The sequence below is a fragment of the Microtus ochrogaster genome, chromosome 1 (genome assembly GCF_000317375.1).
Source record: "Microtus ochrogaster isolate Prairie Vole_2 chromosome 1, MicOch1.0, whole genome shotgun sequence".
In the NCBI taxonomy this organism is placed as follows: domain Eukaryota; kingdom Metazoa; phylum Chordata; class Mammalia; order Rodentia; family Cricetidae; genus Microtus; species Microtus ochrogaster.
This window is the reverse complement of record NC_022009.1, coordinates 62,652,379-62,675,006: the sequence shown is the minus strand read 5'-3', so window position 1 is coordinate 62,675,006 and position 22,628 is coordinate 62,652,379. Positions and strand designations below refer to the sequence as shown.

General features: G+C 41.4%; 1 protein-coding gene across 1 annotated transcript in view; it reads left to right on the top strand.

Annotated features, from left to right (window-relative positions):
- Positions 1-22,628, top strand: part of LOC106143747 (EGF-like and EMI domain-containing protein 1) — a 649,376-nt gene that overhangs the window by 550,625 nt on the left and 76,123 nt on the right. Inside the window, exons 11-15 of the mRNA XM_026782051.1 lie at positions 3,128-3,325; positions 4,872-5,045; positions 8,289-8,417; positions 12,017-12,151; positions 15,361-15,492. Coding sequence (XP_026637852.1) covers positions 3,128-3,325; positions 4,872-5,045; positions 8,289-8,417; positions 12,017-12,151; positions 15,361-15,492 — 768 coding nt within the window. The remainder of the gene's footprint in view (positions 1-3,127; positions 3,326-4,871; positions 5,046-8,288; positions 8,418-12,016; positions 12,152-15,360; positions 15,493-22,628) is intronic.

Here is a 22,628-nt window from a genome sequence, read left to right as displayed (position 1 = left end):
TCTCTCTCTCTCATGTGTGTATGTATGTGTGTGTGTTTGTAAGTATGTGGATGCAGCCACTCATGTGGATACATGTGGAGACTAGAGATTGATGTTGGTGTCTTTCTCAACTGCTTCTCCAACCTCTTTTTGAGACAGGGTCTTTTGCTAGACCTGGAGCTCACCGTTTCTACTAGAAAGATTGGCAAGTGAGCTCCCAGGGCACATCCATCTGTACCAACCAACACTGAGGTTACAGGAGTTGGGGGAGGGGTTCTTCAACAAATGCAGTGAAAATTGGATATCCACCTGTAGAATAAAGAAAGTTAATCCTTATTTCTCTCCCTTTACAAAAATTACTACAAAATGAATCAGACATCTTAGTGAGACACATGAAGCTTTGATCTACTAGGAAAAAAAAAATCTATGGAAAAAAACACTTTGAGATAGAGGCATAAGAAAGAACTTTCTTCAGTTGATTCCAGTACCAAGAGAGAAATCCCAATAATTTATAAGTTAGATTTCAAGAACCTAAAAATGCTTCTACACAGCAAAGGAAACAATCACCAGAATGAAGAGACAATCTAAAGAGCAAAAAAAATTATTTTTGTCATCCAACGTTACAGAGTGGATTAATAGCTATAATATAGAAAGAGCTGCAAAATTTAAAAACTAAAAAGCCCCTAATATATCCATTGCTAAATTTATCAATGAGCATAATAGTTTATTAGTGCTCAAAACAACGAATAAAAATGGCATAAATATTTGAAAAAATTCAACATGCTTAGCTGCCAAGGAAATGCACATTGAAAATACTTTTAACTTCCATCTCATCTATGTCATGTGGCTGTTATTAAAAACAGCAGAGAGGACATGGGGAAAGAAGAAATCTCATGCACTGTTGGAGAGAAGGCGAATTGCATGGCCCTCTTAGGAGTCATGGAGGAAGACTCTCAAAACTCAGGAACTAGAACTACCATATAATGGGGCTTCACCACTCTGCATAGGATGGAAGGGTGAGGTCACCCTTCCACATGATGCTTCACATCCATAATTACTACTGCCCTGCTCATCATAACCAAGGCACAGAACCAGCCTACATGGCGATCAGCAGAAGAATAAATGCAGAAAATGTGGAACATGTATCCAACAGAATTTTATCCATCCCCAGAAAGATGAAATCAGATCATTTTTGAAAAAAAAAAATGTATACAACTAGGGGTCATTTATAATTAAGTGAAATAAACCAGATCCAGAAAGAAAAAAACACATTTTTTTCATATGCATAATCTAAACTTAAATCTGTTTGTTCCTTAAAAGTAGAAAGAAGACAGAAAGTGGAAGAGAGAGAAGATAGGTGGGAGGCATTAGAGGTTGTAATGGAATTCCAGTGACATAAAAGTCGAAGGGCAGCTATAGGAAAAGAAGGGGCAAATTTTAAGTGGGAGGGGCTAGAGAGTGTGATAGGATACAAGTGACATTAAAGTCAAAGGGCAGCAATAGGGGAGGAAGGGGTTAAAAGTAAGGACAAAGAGAGTAGGATAGGGCAATGGGGAAAGTAAGAATGAGGTTGAAACTGAATGTTATGTGTGTATAAGCATGCTATAGCATAATCAATTGCTCTCTATGTTTATATAGAGTTAATTTAAAAACAAAAATTACCTTAAATACATTATTGATTTTTTAATTTTGCAATTATTATTATTAAAAATGTATTTTCATTAAATCTATCCACAGTTCATAGCATTACAATCTATTCCAGCATCAAGTCAAATATATGACATTAATGTCACAAAGAACGTGGAGTTTCATTGCTTAAAGAGACAAATCCTGAATTCTGATGGTAGCCAGGCTTTAAACCACTACCAGCCAGCCCTTCAGTGTAGATCGGAGAAAAACACACTGTGCTATCTATATATCTAAACACAGCGGAGCAGATTCATCATTTCCATCCAATTAACAGAGCCAACAAAAGCTGCATTTTATGCACCATCTGCTCTGAAGAGGAGTGAGCCAAGATCTGATTGTATGACATGAAGGCGCACACTTGCGCATACCCATAGGGTAAGGTGTGCACTGTCTGAGGTGTAGTTGAAGTGTGGCTTCACTCTGGGACTCTCCGTGTATCTAACACACGGATTGGCTATGAACTCAGATTCAGTCATAAATCTGATCGCTACACGAGGACACACTAGTTAGTATTCTTCTGTGTCAAAAGTTCTCCGTGGACCCTGCGTGGAATTATGCAAAAATGTTCACTCACATACTTGAACTGAGAAATTAGTACATTTTTGCAGAATAAGGCACAGCTTGGAACCATCGAATTTAAGTTTTATGTTCTTCATCCAAGCTACACAAAGAAAGCTCAGAAAACATTCGTTTGTGGGGCCAGTCTTTGGTAAACTTGCAAATGAACGAAAGCAAGTTACTAGGTAGGTATGTGCGATACTGAGGGGCTGTACTTGCTTTCTGTGTGGCAGGATGCCTCTGCTAGTTAATAAAGGGCACATAAGACCACAAAAGGGCAGGTGCTGGTTAACTCTCCTCTCCCTAGATGTGGACGAGTGCCTGGATGCCAGTGTGGACTGTGACCAGCTGTGCATCAACTCCGTGGGGACATATGACTGCGCCTGTGAAGAAGGATACAGAATCGGAAGTGATGGAAGGACCTGTCTCTGTCAGTAGTCAAGGGAGTTTCTGAGTCTTTTGTAAATTCCTTCCACTTCCTGCTCTTCAGAGTGCTGGAGAAGAAAACTTCGGAACCCTGTCTCCCTCCTTCAGGTCTCTGTCTCTCTCTCTACCTTCTATCCTTCTCTCCCTCTCTTTCCCTCCTTCATTCTTTCTTTCCTTTTTTCTCTTTCCCTCTCATTCCTTCCCTCCTTCCTGACTCCCTTCATTCTTTTTCTTTTCCTCCCACTCCTCTTTCTTTCTAGCCTTATTTTATTTCCCTTGCACTCTGTCTACTGTCACTCAACCCCATGGCAGCAGCATCTGGCTGCTGAGACAATGGGTCTTTGAAAACCCTACACCGAGCTCTTTGCCCATCAGTCATCCCTGCATAGCCGTCTTGCTATTTGTCAATGTTTGGTCGCTTTTTCCTCCTTCTAGCCTCAGTGTTGAAAACCAGTGTTTTCTTCTCTGGTCTGAGCTCTAGATGATGAGCAGTTAGAGGAGGAAGAAGAGGTACTAGACATCCTGAGGTTTCCAGGACTTCTGGTTGAAAACTCACCTTGGCCATTCCCTTACCTCGCTCCTTCTCTGGCTGCTTCGTACGAAGATGAAGATGATGAAGAAGACCAGGAAGCAGAAGAAGAGTTCCAGGGTCTGACAGCCTTGCACAGAGTGGGTGAGTAAAGGATGCTTTCATTGTTTATGGCTCCTCATCATCAAGTAACTCAGACACGGTACCCAAGCAATTTCGTTATCAATAGTTAAGATCATCAGATGTTGAGATGGGAGATTGAGTAGAAAAAATGGGTCCAAAACCTTTGCTTTTGCAGAACTTCCTATAACTTTATCATCTCTTGATTTCCATTTTTATACAATAAAGAGAAGATATGAAAGTACTGGTGGAAATTAGTACGAGGTGAAGGAGTGTCTTGATGGCTCAGTGAGCAAATGCTTGCTACCATGAACAACCTTCTGAGTTCAACATCTGGGAGCCACATAGCAGAAAGGTGACCCCCTGCCAACAGCTGTGCCCTGACTGCACCATGTATGCAGTGCCATTTGTACACATATGTGCACATGCACCTAATAAAAAAACAAACAAATAAATATAAAGTAGAAACTGGCAGTAAAACATTTGTATTATAGTTCATTTATAAGACTACCAATGCTTCTGCATAAAGGTGAACTATCTAAATGTTCCCTTATTAAATTTCTGGTGTTTTGGCTACTCAATATCAAAGGAAATGTAGTTGCAAACAGCACATGTAGGCAAAATGAAATCATTTGACCAAGGTTTGAAAAGAGAGAGTTCCAGTTACACCTCTTCTGTCTTTCCTTCGATCATTAGCCAGTCATGAGATGGGCCATGCAGTCCCACAGACAGCTGTCAAGAAAGCAAGGCAGGTGCAGTGCTCAGAAGCATAGCTGTGATGAGAATGCACGAAGTGGAAACCAGCACCGCCCAGAGTAGCAAGGCCCCACATCCGCCCATCCCCCCACACCAAGATGAGGACGAAACATGAGCCCATGCATAAACAACTGCATAAAAGAATATCTCTGAACGCACTCATATCAGGACAATCTCCATCAAGAAGAGAAGGAAGATGTGAACAGATTGCCTCTCAGTAAGGAACAGAATATTATACACAGAGCAGGGAGGAATGTCACAGGCGTTGTACTGACAGAGGAAACCTGACTGCAAAAGCACTTACTGTACAATTCTGTTTATAAAACGTTCAGAAAAACATGTGTGGTGTCAGAGACTATGGTAGTGTTTTATTTATGAGCCCTAATAGCACTGACATTTTAGGTAAGAGGTAAATATGTTGTACCATGATCTGAGAGTGTGGGCCACTGGTGGGTAGATTTGAGATGTGTGCATCCTTACACATGATAGTAAGTTTCAATAACATATGCATAGAAAAGTCTAGAAAGGGAAGCATAACAAGCCTGAACTCTCTGTCCCTTCTGTGCCCTAGAATCAGTCATAGGCCTCGTTTGTTTCTTCCCCATAGACCTTTTAAAAAGGAACAATAATCTAATATTATAACTTGCCAAAATAAAACCTGGTCTGCGTTACGAGCTATCTCTTTGCAAAGGTCCTTTTCTGGATTTTTTTGGGAAAAATATCTGATGTGACTACCTTTGAGGATTTAAGTATTTTACTTTATTTTTGGTTACAAGTATGGCTAGGAGTCAACTAAGATGGTTTCCCATGACAGTTTGTTTAGATGGCACCTTTGGCCTGGACTGCAGCTTGAGCTGTGACAACTGCCTGAATGGAGGTAAATGCCAACAAGGAAAGAGTGGGTGCTTCTGCCCCGAAGGCTGGACTGGCATTCTTTGCAATGAAAGCAACACCCTAACAACTAGTGTGAACCAGTCAGTTCCTTTAGGTGAGTTCTCCTCAAAAAAGCAGCCTATAATATACCGATTGACTATCAATATATTTGCTTTAAAGAATGATAGGGAATGGTGGCATTTGTAAACTGAATATATGACAGAAAGGAAATGTTGTATATTTCCAGTGGAATGTAATGTTCTGAATTCTGCTAACCCATAAAACAGAAATTAATAAAGGCTCCCAACAAGGTTGGTCTTATAAAAAACCCTGGACTCTTAATAACTCACCAAGACCTGGTCAGTTTTTTCCAATGGAAAACCAGGATGCTTTGTATTTCAAAGTACAGTAAGTTTGCTTAAAATTTTTAAAAATGAAATTGTTTAACTGGGCTTGCTTCTGTTCTTTTACCTCTCTTCCCCCTTTTAAAAATCACATTAACATAACCAATGGTGATAGTTTCATCTTTTTATATAAATCTCTCAAGAGAAACTATCAAAAATTTAAATATGATGCTATCCAAATATCATTTCATTTGTGTTTTAAATGAAGACAGCTTTTAGGAGTTGAAACTTCCACATGATAAAATAAAATACATTGAGTGTTTTCTCTTTTTAACTTGCTCATATACTTAAAAATATGTGTCTTCATGATTATCTAGAAGATGGTATGAGCAGATTTTTCTTTTTAGCTCACTGCATGCAAGAGAAAAAGAGCAAAGATATGTTCTACTGCATATCACAGGCACAGGACTCAAGTCCTGACACAGTAACATCTTTTGGCCAGGTATTCAGGCTGTTCCCCAAGAATTCCTGTGATCATGTTCTCTGCTGCTCTTAACATATTAAGGAGCCCACTGTCTTTATGTAGTTTATGTATGTATGTATGTGTGTTTGTATGTATACTTAGTCACTTGGAACCTTCCACAATTAGGTTCTCATAAACCCCTCTTTTTTTTTAATCTTTACCATAGTTTTTGCCCAGTTGACTATTTCTAGAAAGGTAAACTACTGACTACTTAATATTCTGCGTGTTCTAGTTCTGTGGCTGTTGCTCCACAGAGCAAATGAATCTTTGAAGATTCATTTCTGTCATGTAAAGCTTCAGGTGGTGTCCTCGGCATGCTTTAGTCTTTCTAGTGGATGTCAAGCCTCTCTTACTGTACTTACCTTTCTTGAGGAGTATTCTTCTTGGTCAGGCACAACTCATTCTCATTTATTGTAAGTTACTCTACATTGAAATGCCAACCACATCAGTACAGATAGAACAAATCTTAGTAGGGACTCTCAATTATATTAACCCATATGATCACATATTCCATAGTATAAAGTGTATATAACGTCATCATATTATTGTTATAATATAAAGAATTTTTTAGCATGCAGTCCATTGATATGCATGTGTGGCTTGAACACATGGTCCTTGACATGGTAGCATGAGGAACAAAACTAGACAATCTACTTCTGAAGCATCAGAGGAAAGCATCACTGATACGAATCCCACACTGAGATATCGAAGGGATCGAGGTGATAAAAGGTCAAGAAGTCCACATCGTCATTCCTGGAAAACCTTGCAGATGTCTGAGTGTTCATCAGTGCCTTTCTGGGAGAGTCTGTTTCAGAAAACACAGTCTGAGAATAAAGACCGAACAACCCAAACCAACTCAGAGCTTTCGACTAAATTCTTCAATCCCAAGGGAGTGTTGATAATCTTTAAAATCCATATAAATTACATATTTAAAAGATGACAGACTTTTAAAATGCAACCCAGGAAAATAAAAATAAAATTGAGTAGCAATCAGGAAAGTGGGGCTCCCAGCCCTAACCCCAACCCTCCCCATTGAGTAGATGACTATCCCAGTATCTTTGTTGGTCTTCTGTGACAGAATCTACTCAAACATCTCAGGAATCTGTTCAGTAAAATATAAGGAAATTATTTAAGTATGACAGTGATAGACATACTATTACCCAGCTACTATGGAAGCCACTTAGAATTCTTTATCTTTGTTTCTAAAAACTTTCTCTTCTATAGATGTTGGGAGAATTCAAAGTTACATTACTTGTTAATTTAGAGGTTTTCTTTGCCTTTGCCTCTCTCTTTACTGTCTATCTCCATATAAGTAGAATGACAACTGTGGACCTGCGCGGATTGCAGGTACACATTGTGCAGGTCTGTGTCCACACCAAAGTCAACCTCCAGTGTCGTTCCTCAGGATGCTGAGCACCTTGGGTTTTAAGATGAAGTCTTGGTTTTTCTTTCAGTTTGGTTTTTAGAAAGGGTCTCACTACGCAGATCTAGCTGACATGGAACTCATTACGTAGACCAGGTTGGCTTCAAACACACAAAAATTTGCTTCTGATCAATGAGCTCAGGTCCTCACATTTTTACCACAATAACCTGTGGAGTTATTGTCTTCCACTATGACTTCCTAAATAGATGTACTATAATATATAATATTATATGTACATATATAAATACATATTTATATATATAATTAAATATATATATAATTAAAAGCCAGAGAAGTGTATGACTACAAAGAAAATGTCTCCCAGATGCAGCAAGGCAGTGGCACATATGAACTCATAGCCATTGAGACAGCATGTACAAGACCTATGCCAGCTCAAGCCTCACATAATCCCAGCATGGAAAGAAGTGGTCATGAAGTCCCACCCCTAGCTGAGGAGCCATTAGCAATTGATAACTACTGGGAGAATCAGTTTTCTGTAAGAGTGTGGCCCCTACTAGATCTACCACAATCCAGTGGAAGAGCCCACATCCAAGAATCCATGAGCATCACCAATTAGACTTGATGTGTGTAAAAGAAAAGGAAAAAGAAGAAACAAAGTTGGTTATGAAGGGAAGTTAGCTGAATTTTGGAAGAGTAGCAAGAGATGGTGTGAGTGTGATTAAATACATTGTAAGAAATTTTCAGGTACTATTAAAAAGATTTATTTTTTAAAGTTCCATACATTTATACAATGTATATTGAGCACATCTGCCCACCACTATCTCACTCCAGCTCCCCCTAGAGCACCACACCTTCTCCTTCCCCCAAGTTCATGTCTTACTAAGGATACATGTAGTGCTGTCCGCATGTGCATGTGGTCATCTGCTGGGATATGAACGCTTGCCATTGGCCAACTCCCCAGAGGACAGTGACTGTCTTTCCCTCAACCCGTCAACTGTCTATAGCTCCTCAGATAGGGGTGGAAACTCAGGATTTGTGTTTTATAAACAAAGGTTGTAGCAGTTTCAGGATGTGAGCTAATATTTCCTTCTTTTCCATACCTTGAAGGATGCCCAAAGGGGTTCTTTGGGAAGAACTGCAAAAGAAAATGTCACTGTGCCAACAACGGCCATTGCCACAGGGTGTATGGTGCCTGCGTATGTGACCTAGGGCGCTATGGAAGATTCTGTCATCTCAGTAAGTCGCAGCTGTGATTTGCCCCTGGGTGAAGCACAGTGGCTTAGAATGGTGTGGGGACAGATCAGACAAAACCTAGTTCATCTACTCATAGAGGCAAAGATTTTATTATGTTCTTTGGGCTCTTTAAATTACAGAATCTAGATTTTTATGAATAAAAAATATTTCCGAATTTTAAATTTTTCTATCTCCTGATTTTCTTAGTTATCAAGCAAGGATTGTTGGATAGTAAGTAAATACCTGTCATGTTGTAGGCGCTGATTGTGAGGGGCCTAGACCATGTCTCTGTGTCTAGCACAAAGCACTAGAACATTAAAATTCAGAACAGCTCTTCTGCTTGTGTTACAATGACCATGCACAGTTTTCAAACGATGCCCCAAATATCTGAGTCTGTAAGCTCAGCTGTAACTTCTATAGTTTCTCCATGGAGTGGCATGGAAGGGCTTTTCTCCAACACTGAAGCTAAAATCTGTGAATCAGAAGTGCGGCAGCCCTCCCTAAAGTGACCTCAGCTCTGCCTGCTCCTTGTCCTATGGTCCTTCCCTCATCATGCTATTGAGCAACTCGGTCCTCTGAAGATTTCTCCTAATGAATATTGGTGTCTTGGTCTGGTTAGCTTGCTATGACTGAATACCATAAAATGGATAGATTATAAAATATGTATTTAATTATACAGTCTGGGAAATATGCATAAGGTCCCTTCTGAAAGGTGACTTTTTGGTTCCTAGATAGTTCCTGGCAGTGCATCCTCCTTTTGGGAAGACAAGCAAATATTCTCTCAGACTTTATTACTAAAGCACTAATCTCACAATAAACACCTGTAGTAATAGGAGTGGCGGGGCTGAGTCCCCAGCACCCCAGCCACCTGGCTAGCTTATGCCCCGAAATAATTACACGGACACTGTATTCTTTTAAGCACTGCTTGGCCCATTTCTATCTAGCCTCTTCTAGGCTAATTCTCACATATTAATTTAGCCCATTTCTAATCATCTGTGTTGCACCCCAAGGTGCACTTACCGGGAAGATTCTAGCCTACGTCCATCCTGGGTCGGAGCTTCATCGCGTGTGCCTCAGAGAGCAGAGCTCTCGCCTCTGCCAGCAAGAGTGGAGCATCGTGTCTCTCTGAGGCGGCTGCCCCCGAGAGGAGAGCCGTCGAGTCTCCCCTCACTTCCTCTTCCTCCCAGCATTCTGTTCTGTTTACTCCTCCCACCTATGTTTTAACCTATCAGGGCAAGCAGCTTCTTTATTTAATTAACCAATGACCTTCCTCCATCAAACACCCTTCGTCCCTACCTAACAATGTTCCTAAAATCCAACCTCCAAATAGCATTCTTCAAGGGGCATAAGATTCTACCATAACCATTTAAGGAGGACAGTACCATTCACACTGCTGTTATCAAGGTACCATTGCCTTCTATAATTTATAATTTATTTTTAATTTAATATCAATAGGACTTACATACTTAAGAGAAGGAATGTCTCTGGGAAAAACATAGTAAATTGTGAATAAGCCAATAAGAGATCGAGTGAAGGCATCATAGTAAATTGATAGTGGGCCATGAGCAAAGATTAGGCTTAGGTAAATAAAAAAGAGAATAGAGAGAGCCATCAAGAACTGGAAAGCAGAGGTACGGAGGGTACATTCTAGACTATCTTTCGTCTCCTAAGGCATTCCTAGAGAAGAAAACCTGGCTGGAAACAAAGGTTGTACCATTTCTGTTATTGGTCTTGAATTGTAGCAAGATATATCCAATATGAAATGATAACCTTTGAATATCTTATATGTTAATACCAAATGTTTGAGCACAAAACTTAAATCAATACAAATTGTCAAAAAGTTTGGGAAGCTCACTTTTCAGTAACAAAATTGGCATTCTTAGGATTTGAATAACAGGAATAACAGGCTCACTTGCCAACTGTAAGGAGTAAAGACTTAAGAGAATACCAGTAAACAAGATGTGGTGCTGGGGGTCTTAGGGGGTGCTGCTGCTGCTGCTGGTGGTAGTGATGGTGATGATGTTGGTAACTGTGGTGATGGTGGGGTTGTTGTTGTTGGTGGTGGTGGTAGTGATGGTGATGATGTTGGTAACTGTGGTGATGGGGTGGTTACTGCTGGTGGCGGTGGCTGTAGAAGTGTTGGTGGTGGTAATGGTGAGGTGGTAGTAGTGATGATTAACATTTTAAATGCCACAATCTTTAGGAAGACTGCACACATCCTAGTTCTTCTGGATTTACTTATGAATGTCACTTGACTAGCCCCAAGGACCTCAAATCCTACCACATTATTTTCCTAACCACACCAAGTGCCACAAACTGAGTATCTCAAAGCAGAAACCCGTTGTCTGAGAGTTTTGGAAGCTGGGAGCCCAATTTCAAGGTGTCAGTAGTTTTCTGGTCCATCTGATGATATTACAGAGGGATCTGTGTTCTATCTCAATGCCTAACAAACCCTGAGAGATACTGGCTTTCCACTTTTTCTTTATCCAAACTCATTACCAAGTAAGTATGTATTCTGGAATAAGCAGAAGAACCTAGATTGAAGCAGACCCCAGTCTTGGTGAGGTTGATGCTGTCTATGGAACTTGGTGGTCATGAAAACGATCACTTGTTACCAGAACTGGACCCAATTATTAAAGCATCCACATGGCTCTGTTGATTGTCTGCCTTTAAAGATATTTGCACTTTCCCTGGCAACCAGAGTGGGATTCCTTAGGAGTCATCATAACCACCACATTGAATGAACTCCATTAATGTCACTTCCGGTCCCCCGGGGAAGCAGCACAATTCATTGCATTTTCTGCAGCAAAGCCTGTAAGGGCACACCAAACAATTACTTTGATCCCAAAAGAACCTTAAAACAGATTTGATTTGAGAAGTTTCTTGAACATTAATAACCGGGAAACAAAATAATTGTCAGAGATCTGTTTAGGAAAGGGAATTGCGCTGTTCTAAGAACTCAGCAGAAGCAATTGGAAAGAGGAAGAGAGAGAATGCATGAACTATGGGATGCTGTCCTAAACACAAGGGCAGGATGTTTTCAAGTTAGAATTTCAGTTCTGATCGCATCATCTCCAAAACTCAATGGCCTGGGGAAAACAAAGAAGACAGGGCAAGCAGCACTTGCCACAGAAGTGGTCAAGATAATATCGCTGTCACAATGGAAGCTTTGTGTAATCTGTGAGATGTAAAATTATTTCTGATTGCCATATAATCAGGGGGAGTCAGGACAATGGCCAACCTTCACATAAGTGCTTGTCCATCATCTCCAGGCTTCAGCTGGATGATGAGGGGCCTGGCAGCCAAAGCAGTCCTTGGAGAATATTAAGTCCAGGCAGCAATAGCGCACATTTGAGAAGCAATCTCTCTCCCAGCATCACCGCGGCCTTTTAAGTAATTCAGCCTTCAATGTTCATGTCCAGTTGCCAAAAATCAAATGAATTGCCTGATTTGAAAGACATTTGTTGCCTCATTTTTTTTGGTTTGGCAGTCATGATGATCCCCCTGTTCTCCTTATAATCAGGTCCATGCCTGTGCACTAACAATTTCAAATGAACAAAGCATGGTTTTCAGGTGACCAGCCTGCCTTACTCTGCTTGCAGGTTGTCCCAGGGGAACGTATGGAACTGCCTGTTCTTTGGAATGTCAGTGTGTGGAGGAGAACACCCTGGAATGCAGTGCCAAAAATGGTAGTTGCACCTGTAAATCTGGTTACCAAGGAAACAGATGCCAGGAAGGTACAAACCAATGATGGATTTCTGGGCTTCTCTAATAATAAATGATCAGTCTTTGTTCAGCATGTGTTATTGATGAGGTAATCCACACCAGTGTCCTTGGAGGTGGGGATGTTTTATTGATCCCCTATTGCTAGTGAGGAAACTGAGACAGGGGACAATACAATTATTGAACCTTATCTTCTTGGCCACCCCTGTTAGCAGTCCCCTTTTCAGCCCGAGCAAAGGAGAAAAGGATCACACTGGTTAAAATTATATCTGAAAACAATTAAAGATAGACAACATTGATGTATCAACCAAAGACCAGCTCTCTTTCAGAATTAAAGACCATATTCTTTGATATAAAAACCAGTCATGCAAATACATTTATTAACAGTTCCTTAGCCATGGAGAATTAAAATATGGATGCCACTACTGTCATTTGTTAACTATACAGGAATCACATAATCTTTAGACCAATCTATAGATAGTGAGTTACGATGCCAATCGTAAGAAAGTGTAGACATGTTGCAGTTGCATGATAAATTGGGGAAATGGTGTTTCAGCCTGTTAGGAAAGCCATCCCTGGCTTGTAGACTCTGGGATGCTCATGGTTTTGGGGTTTGGTCGCTTGTCACTGAATGTCTTTCATACCACTTCTTAGAATGTGCCTTGCACTTTCCTTGGATTTTTTTTTCTGCTCTATAGTATTTCTCATCTTCTGCTCTACCTTATTCACCTATTACTGTTGTATTTGATATGGGTGATCATTCTCTTGACAGAATCTGGGTCCCGCATAGACAAGCTTTCTGCTTTGTTTTCTTGGGTATTCCCTTGCTCCTGTGACCACTAGTCAGTAAATCTTTCCTTAAATCAACACATAGTATGTAGGATCATGCTTACTATATAAATATATACTTTCATCAAGCCCTAGGGATTCTTATTTAAGAAAAGAAAATTGTCATGGCCCTTTGCTCTTTCATAAGAACTGCACACTTAGGACAAACCAAATGAACAGGACTAACGGGAAGTTTTTCCATCCTTTGCGACTAGAAGAGGATACTGGGCTCCAATGGAAGACAGCGCAGTGTTGAATCCGCTCACAGAAGCAGGGGATTGAAACTTGTCTTCGAATTCCTTATGCACTGGTTTAGGGAAGGATGTCATCTTGTTCTGCAACTAGAAACCTCGTAGGCTTAGGAGCCAGCCCTGTGGGCTGTGGTGGCTGCACTGTAACTACCTAAGTAATGAAGAAAGGAACTTGAGGGAACAGAAGTCCAGTCTCAAACAAATGTGTTTACTATGACACAAGAATAGGTCTCATGTCACTCAATTTCTGCCCTGATTTTAAGCCTGATGTCAGCATTCTCTTCGTGTCCCTACTGAGATGGCGTGTTCTGGAAGCCAATGTACAAGGATATAATACAATGTACACACACCTGGGTAAATTTAATTTATTCTGACAACATTTCCTTAAAGCAGCTGCTGAATATACTTTATTGGGAACGGCTTCTGAGATCCCCACTGTGAAGGAAAATGAGTTGAAAGTATATGCAAATCAGCAAAATAGAGAGGTCACCATAATCTCTAGAAAACATATTATTTTTCAATCAGATAGCTTTGTCCAATCCTGATAGTTTTGTCTAACCACGAAATGAAATTATGAGTAAGACGGGAGCATGTGGGTGAGCTCGCCATGATTGGCAGCTGAAATTAAGGCCAGGGGAGCACTTGTTGAGTCGAGCATGGTGAAAACCGGCCCTGTTGGGTTTCTGCGTCTCAAGCCCTGGGATGGCCCCTATGCTCCCAAGGCCAGACACAGCTTTCGGGATCTTACCTCCAGGCCTGCAGCAGAACTGCATGTGAATAGTCAGTTAAGGATTGTTTCAGTGGTACTGGGGAGCAGCGCCCTGAACAATCAGCAGTAACCTCAGTTACCTTATCAGCAGCGACTTCTTCCAAACAGCAAAAACTTCTTCCAGCAACCTGTGACAGAGGGGAGAGAAACCACTTAAAGGCTGCCTAGGTACTCTGGGTAAAAGTTTGTATCGTGGGTATTTGGAACTGCAACTACAGGCAGATTTTTAAATGTGGGGGGCCCCATAAGCCCATTTTAGGAAGGTTGTGCAGCCCCTGTGCCATTGCAGGAAAATCAAGTCTGGATTCAAATCATTCTACCACAGGCAAACTCAAAATTCAAAACCACAGTGGGTCTCTCAGAGCACAATAGACGACTTGAGAGCCTCTGAATGGTTCAGCATCACGAAGTGTGATGGGATCACTAGATCCCCAAACTGAAAGATGCAGGATTAAATTTCAACTTTGCTGCCCACAGCGTTATAACAGCAGATGCACCGCCTCTCCAAGCCTTATTTAGTACAGGGTGAAGTTGCGATTGGCTGTTTTTTTTTTTAAATATGATGTAATTATATAAGGGTACGGCTGAAGATCTGGTATGACACCTCAGAAAATGTGGTGATTCTGCTATTCCGAGACTCTGCCCAGCCCAAGACACACATCGCAGATGGGCGAAGTGGGCTGTAACTTCCAACCACTGTCAAACGTTTAAAGAAGTTTTACTGTTTTCTCTGTGTTCCTAAGGTAAGTTCCCCCACGTTTGGACTTGTAGGCTTTAGACAATGTCTCTTAAGGTCCGTGTGCCGGTAGTATCTACCACTTGTCCTTTTCCATCAGTAGTTCAAAGGACATTCAACAGGACAGCATGCAGTTTGTCCTTAGCCACTTTAGACACTGTATGCCAGAAAGAACATAAACCGCAGAGCCCTGCCTTGGCTAGGCTGGAGAAGGAAGCATTGATGAGGAAGAAGATGTGCAGCTAGCATTTGGGGGCGTTCTTCTGGGATGCTTTTCACAAATTACACTCCCGTCTCATGCTTATTCCGTTCAAGTGCCTTCAAAAATAAATCAAAATGGATTTCATTGTTACTGCCTGGAACACACACACACGCTTTCAGCGAAGGAAAAAGAGAAAAGAAAAACGACAATTACTATATCTGTGTTTCCAAAGTCATAGACACAACATTGTGTTGATTTCTTTCGGGAATGCTTTTGGAGGAGCTATAAATCTTCAGAGGCTAGCGAACACTTTTTTCTTTGGAAAACACTCCCCCCCCCACACACACAAACACACACACACACAATTTGCCATCTCACTTAGGCAACAGTGAACGTGAAATCTGGACCCATCTTTCTTTTTGTTTTTATTTTACAAGCCTGCCCTGATGGCCTCTGGGGACCAGAATGCCAGTTTTCCTGTGGACTCTGTGAAAATGGAGGTCATTGCAATGGAGAGTCTGGAAGCTGCGATTGTGCTCCTGGTTACACAGGAGAATCTTGTGCCATGTGTAAGTAATAAACCCAGACAGGACGAAGAATAAAGTCAACAAATTGTTAGCCATATAAAGGCTTTGTCTCCTAAACTGCTGCCCAGTAGACTGCTAGAGACTAGTTGACTAACTGTTGTTGAAACATTCCCAGGATTTGGTAACTATAAAGGATGATTTATTGCTTTTGTTAGTTCTGTGGACTGATGAGGCTGCCCTACTCTGGGCCACTGTTGTCACTCAGATACCTCTTTCAGCAAGAGACATCATTTGCCTGGACTTGGTTGAGCATCTCTGCTTTCCATCCTCTATGTTCCTGTGTGGCATGCCTCAAGATCTGCTCCAGTCCCACAGCACAGCAGTGTCAGATAGCTTTCCAAGAAGGAGTCTCCAGAATTAACAAGAGTGGACCAAAACCTAGTCTCAGAAGATGGCCAGTGTCATTCCTACCTCTTCCTGTTGGTTATGACGCATCCCAGGGCGAGCCAGATTTGGTGAGGTAGACAAAGAGATTCTACTCTCTGTTTGGAAGGGTCTCAAAATTTCACTGCCAAAGACCAGCAAGGCAGGAGATACAGTTACTGCCACTGTGGAGACAATGTCACATATTTAAAGGTTTTTTTCCAAAAGGCACTTTAGGAGACTAAATTCTAATTTAGACTAGAATTACCATTTCTGCAGCAATAAAGGAGATTGAAGAGAGCTAAAAGGAAAGAATAAACTAAATTGAAGCTACTTGAGAAAGTCAGTGGACCACTGCCTCCCTTGTTCCCTGCAGGTGATGGTGTTGGTGGAGTCATGGGCCAAGCCCCAATGCACTATCTGCTCTGTTCAACTCTGCACACAGGGAATCACGGTGACCTGCGAGCCTCTCTCTGTAAAGCTATGGGCAGCTGTGGGTTGACTGTCTATTGTTTCCTGAGTGGACGTAGTGATGTGAATTAGCCTCTCATGCTTAAGACTTTGTGCAAATCCCCAAGCAACTGGAAGTGAACACCTCGAGAATGGCATTGAGCAGCTGGCCAGTCATCTAGTTATTTGGAGGAATACACTGTGGTCCCCAAGAATAACCCTCAAACAAAGGGGGCAGGGCAAGGTCTCTGTCTGGCAAGTTTCAGTTATAATGAGAGAGATTTTATTTCGAGACTGTCTTCCTAGCACTGTTGACCATTATTTCAATAATGAAGTTTGCCAGAATAACAGTCAAACATACTAACATTCTTGTTTGCGTTAGGGAAAGGTGTAGGAGGGGTTGGACTTAAAGGTAAGAATTTACATATTCAAAAGGTAGCTGCTTTTTATTTGCTGTTTCCACAGTGAAGTGGCATTTCCCCTCATCTAACTCAACCTTAATGGGGTAATTGTTAGGCAGAGGGTAATAAAGTTTACACTCTTTCACTTGCCAGGTGATATAAATAGATAGGTGAAAAAAAAAAACTCTGTTGAAAGAGGAGAGCTCTTTAGTCTTTCAGATACTGCTTTTAATAGTTGCATAACAATTCTCTCACACTGGGATTTCAACCTCTAGGAAATGCCTCAATGATGGCCCTATGAAGTGTCTGACTTAAATTTTATTAACTAGATTATAATTTATGTATTAAATTAAACAGAGAAAAACACTCCATCACTCTCAAGAGCAGTTGGATTTTACACTGAGACACACAAACACAAATTATATAACCACTCCAATAAAAAGATGGATGAGCCTACAAGAGAGAACTCCCAAAGACACTCCACACCCGCTTATCCAAGAGTGTATTTTTAAAGGCTCACACTTGAAGAAAAAGCATACAGCATTTCTGTAAATACTCGAGGTGGTACTCATGAAATTGTGAAACTTTGCTACTTGGACTAATGAACTGTCAAACTGTTATAGGCTCTCAGGGATAGACCAAAACCTCATTTCCTTGTGTCCGTGTGTGTGATGTAGTGTGTGAACATTTGTCTGTGGACGCTCGTGAGCCTGTGCACTTTCACGTGGAGGTTGTCAGCAATGTAGCTCAGTTACCCTTCACATTATTTTCTGAGGCACCGTCTCTCACTGAGTCTATATCCCCTCGCTTAGGCTGGGTTGGCTGACCAGTGACTGTCCGAATATCTACCCCTATTATCACCATCATTATCATTACAGATATCTACCACTCTGCTTAACCTAAAAGTAATAGTTCAGTTTCTTCTGTAAATAAGTGCTGTTCTTTGACAATTTTATACACATATAAAACATTCTGATTCCTCTCTTTCTCCTTTTGTCTTGTCTTCCTCCCTCTGTGCCATCACTTTTTCCTTAGATTCTTGAGTTTCTGTCTTGTGTTCCACAGAGTTTAACTAAGGTCATCTGTATGATCATGGATTTGAAACTGTCAACTAGAGACTGGTAGGCTCTGTTAAATATTTTTCTTAACCAACAAATTCTTCACTGATGTAAATAACCCCAATCAGACTAAATCAGACTGAATTAAAAGACGCCCATGTTTAATGACTGCCAGCACTTCTGGGTGGCTCCTGGGAAAACACAGAGAGGGAAAGAGGGAAAAGGGGAGACCACGTGTTCATTCTCTGGGGGACAGTTTAAATAGCCTGTTGGAGTGGTTTTGGCCTTCACTCGAGAGGGGTCACCGATTGGCAGGCTTTCTTGACCCTCCATGGGGAGGGGCTCACCATTTGGCAGGCTTTCTCTGGAGGTTGAGTTTGGACTGAGGCAACTCCCAGGGGAGGGATCTTATGCCAGGAGCTGGGGTGAAGCCCCTTGACTAAACAATCCAGATACTTTGTATAAAGGGGTGCCAGGGAACTGAGGTGATGCTTTTAACCAAACAGGCTCACCCCTGGATACTGAACACGAGGCCTTGCCACGCTCAGAATCTGTTAGTTGCCAGTGGTTCAATAGCAAATAGAAGGGTTCTATGATCTCCTCCTCGTCGACAGATGATTGCTCGATGTACCCGATATGTGTGGGCCCAGTACCAGTGCCCATAGCTGCTGAGAGCTCATCATTGTCATGGCCTAGTCATGCTTAGACGCCATTGCACAACCCTTCTTTCTAGTTCTTAGTCATTCTGGTATTTATTCACGCTTTCACAGTGTTCCCTAGGCCTGAGTTGTATGGTGTATATGACATATTTAGGGTGTGGATTTTGGAGATTCAAACTGAGGTCCTCTTTACCAGTTAAGCTTTCTCCCAACGTCCAATTTGAAACATACTGGCCTTATTTATATAAACCCCATTGTTTGGAAAATATAAACACACATATTTGAAAATTTTTTTCTTTATGAAAACTTTATTTCAGTGTAAGAAAATCCTCTGGATGATGATGAGTTGGGTTGTGGGCATGTGTGTGTGTGTGATGAGTTGTGGTGTGTGTTTGTCATAAATTGGGTTGTGTGTATATATGTGTGTGTGATGAGTTGGGCTGTGAGCATGTGTATGAGTGTGTGTGTGTGATGAGTTGTGGTGTGTGTGTTGATGAGTTGGGTTGTGTGTATGTGTGTGTAATGAGCTGGGCTGTGTGCATGTGTGTGTGTGTGGTGTTTGTGTGTATTGCAGGGGCTGTATGGCTTACTTATTTCTAAGTTTTATATCTAGACAGCATGTAGAGGTTGGAATGACAAATCCGCAGCTACAGGCATGTATGAAAATATGATACTAAAAACCACTGTTATGAGCAATAAGTATTTGCTAATAAAATTTAGATGACTAAAAAAGTACTTTTTATATCAGTTAAAAAAAAAATAAAGCTACCTAAGTGAAGGAAGTTCATAATTGTGTCAGGCCTGTCAGTGAATATCCTAAGTTGTCCCAGATTTATGCTTGTCAGACCACTATTTCCAGAGCCAAAGCACAAAACAAAGATAAACTGGCTACTGGGGGAGGGGGGTTGATTAACTCAATTATATAACACAGTTGTGTGACCACTTTGACCATGTTAGGGTTCATGATTTGGATGAATGCATAGTATCTGGGGAGTTGACATTGAATACCATGGATAGAAAATGACTAGCAATTGTAAATGTTCCTCTTTGTGTGGGAGACAAATGGTAGAAAGGCAACGCAGCTGGCTGAAGCTGTGGCCGTATCCACGTGGTAGGACTATCAAAGAGTGTTTTTCTCCTTTATCCAGTTGTTGATTTTCTACGTTTACTACTTTGTTTTCCTTACATCATAGGTATGGTAGTACATGGTATCCTCTCTAAACATTCTTTGACTAAGTATCTACGCATGGTAATTTTCTATCCTTAAAGCAGCGTGTGGTTGCTTAGTAACTCTATTAGATATAGCCGTCCACGCCTACAAAGTCAGCTCCAGCTCCTGTATGGGGGATGCTCGAGGCCAAAGGAAAGTCAAAAAAAGGAAACAGTAGACAGCATAGAATCAGGAGGTCTGTCTGGTCATGCTGAAGCAATCACAATGGCCCAGAGTTTGTTTCAGAACGTGCTTCTATAGAAGAGCCGAACAAAGCACAGCACAGACGGTCAGTCACTGTCTAACCACAAGACCATCCCTGAGCAGCCTCCTCTCCATCATGTGCTTGCTGCTGAGAAGCAGCCTCACTTTCTGTCTTGGGGTTCCTGAGGTTTGTCATCAGCAGTATACCGTCTACTAGATAGAGTGTTCTTTCTCGTGGGCTACATCAGACGTCTCTCACAGCTCTCAAGTTTACTGGAAAAAGCAGAGTAGGCAAGCTTGAACTCAAATGACTTATAAGTCGGAATGGACTGCAGATGGAAAGGGAGTCACACGTGGGCTCCCGCAATGAGAGCAAACTTTTCCCCTTTAATCTTGTTCTACTGATTGTTCCTTGTAGTTGAGACTCTTTCCCCTTTTTGTCCTGCTATGTATGTTGAATTTAATCCACCAGTACACTACCAAAACCAAAAAAAGCACAAACCTTTAAAAAAGAAAGCTAGTAATATTGCCTCTGAATGGTTCACTTCTGCTTCTTTAGAAATCTTAATAATTTGGTTATTGTATTTCAAATTTCTGCCATGTGTTTTTTGAAGTAAACCACATTAGGTTCCCTCAATACCGAAAGGGGATGCCAGAGAGAAAAGAGGGGAGAGATGTGAGGATGAAGATGCCCATCCCAAATATACCCATGCTTTGAGCATCGTTTGATGAAGCCTCAGGAAAGCCATCCTGGCCACTGGCCTAGTCCTGTGCCTGTGGGAAGCTGGTAAATGTTTATTAACGGGATGAATGAGATACTAGAGACCTGAGCTGTGCAGCTTGCAATGCTCCCACTGTGATGACTGCAAACACCAGTGTGATGTCAAATGGCTCTGAAAGATCTCTGGACCTTTGGCAATTGGCAGTTCCAGGCTGTAGCCATGAGGTCGGCACGCCACAGGCTCACAACGCTATGTTCTCCACACGCTTCTCCACCTTCCCCTTTTCTTCTGCACTGCCTTTCAGAGTGCTTTCTAAACAAACAACCAATTTGACCTTTGTGGTCGAATTAATCAGCAAATAGTTTTGAACTGGTCTAAAACAAAAAAAAAAATAGTACATAAGAGGAAAACAGGTTTCAGGGATATGGGGCTGTCCAGGTGGATCGGAAAAGTTCAAGGCACACTTTGGATGGCTGAGATAAAAAATAGACTGTGAAATCCTTAAAGAATTAATGAGAACATTTAGAAAAAACACAATTATTTGGCTGAAATAATTCAAGATTCAACAATGCAAAACAGAATATATTGTCTTACGTGTAAACAGCCTCTTTGGGCTTCTATTCTGGAACTTATGTAGAATTCTAATTTAGAGGGACCTTTTGTTCTCATTACGAGCTGCTTTCCAACAGCTTCTACCTCTCTCATCCCAACCAAGGCTGGCATTTTATTACACACTTTCTAAAATATCTTTATTAAAGAAAAAAAGTATAGGCATTGAGAGTAGAAGGAAAAAAAGAAATATGAAACTAAACAAAACAGCCAGATGACTAAAAGCATTTAGAACAATTCAGCGTCTTGAGAATCAGCAAATGCAAAGATGTCAGATCCAACCAAATGTTTCCTCCTCCAAAGCGATTGAAGATCCGATTTTTTTTAAGTTGCTGTAAAATAAATTGTATTTAAATAATACATTTCTCACCCCTCCCTGCGGTGAGATGCATTTCCCTTACCAATCTGGTTCTCAGCAGGTGGTCCAGCCTGATGAAGTATCAGCAAAATGTCAGCTCCCACAGCGAAGTGTGACAGAGGCAACACAGACGCAGTGACAGGCCTTTCCAAAGCTATTGTGCAAATTCAGCATCAAACTAGGGACGGGGTGGACAACTGACGGCTATGCCATTCCCTCGCGTTCATCTCCCCACAGTCAGAAGGAACAAAGGGATACAGTGCACCCGATGTACAGTCGTGAAGCTCTGCGGTGGCGAGGCTGGACTTCCGTAAACTGGATCTCACACCCGCAGTCTGAACAAGCTAGTACTGACATTAGCTCTCATGTTTTTAAACATATTCCCTATGAATGGGGCCCTAGTGACTCCCTTACACAGTCACCTTTATAATGTCTGTGCATCGATTAAAAGTAAAAATGAGTCTTCTTATTACTTTCTAAACCTCAGTGTCCTACTGATAACAGTGTCAGTATAGGACGAAACGCTACGGCACTAAAAGTCCATTGTATTCATTAATTCCCCCACCACTGAGACCGAGTGTTTAAAAACTGCAACTGAAAGGAGGAAGACTTTAGTTTCGCTCTCAGTTTGAGAGTTCCCCAACCTCTTCACAGTTCTGCTATTGTTTAAAAGTCCAGAGTTCCAAGTCTCTTCAAACACCCAGATCATACTTAGCTGTGAGCACCTGGTGTCTTATTTAAGAAGCACAGAGTAACGTTCCTGTTTAAAAAGAGAACCATAGAGGTGTGGCAAGTTGAACCAAAAGAAGTCTAAACAAAAGAAACCCGTAAGGCCCGGAGGGCAAAGATTAAATTCTGCAATTGCACGTTTGGTGCTTCGGGTACATGGCGTCCTGAAGGGAGTTCCAACAGGCCCAAGACACTCCTTGTCATTGACAGCACACACAGTTTCTCTTCTGGACAACTGCTCTCACCTGTGTTTCTAGCACTGGGAATCCTGGGGTTCCTGTGGCAACTTAGTCTCCACCCTCATAGCATCACATTTACCTTCTCTAATGTTTTGCTCTCTTATGACCTACTATGT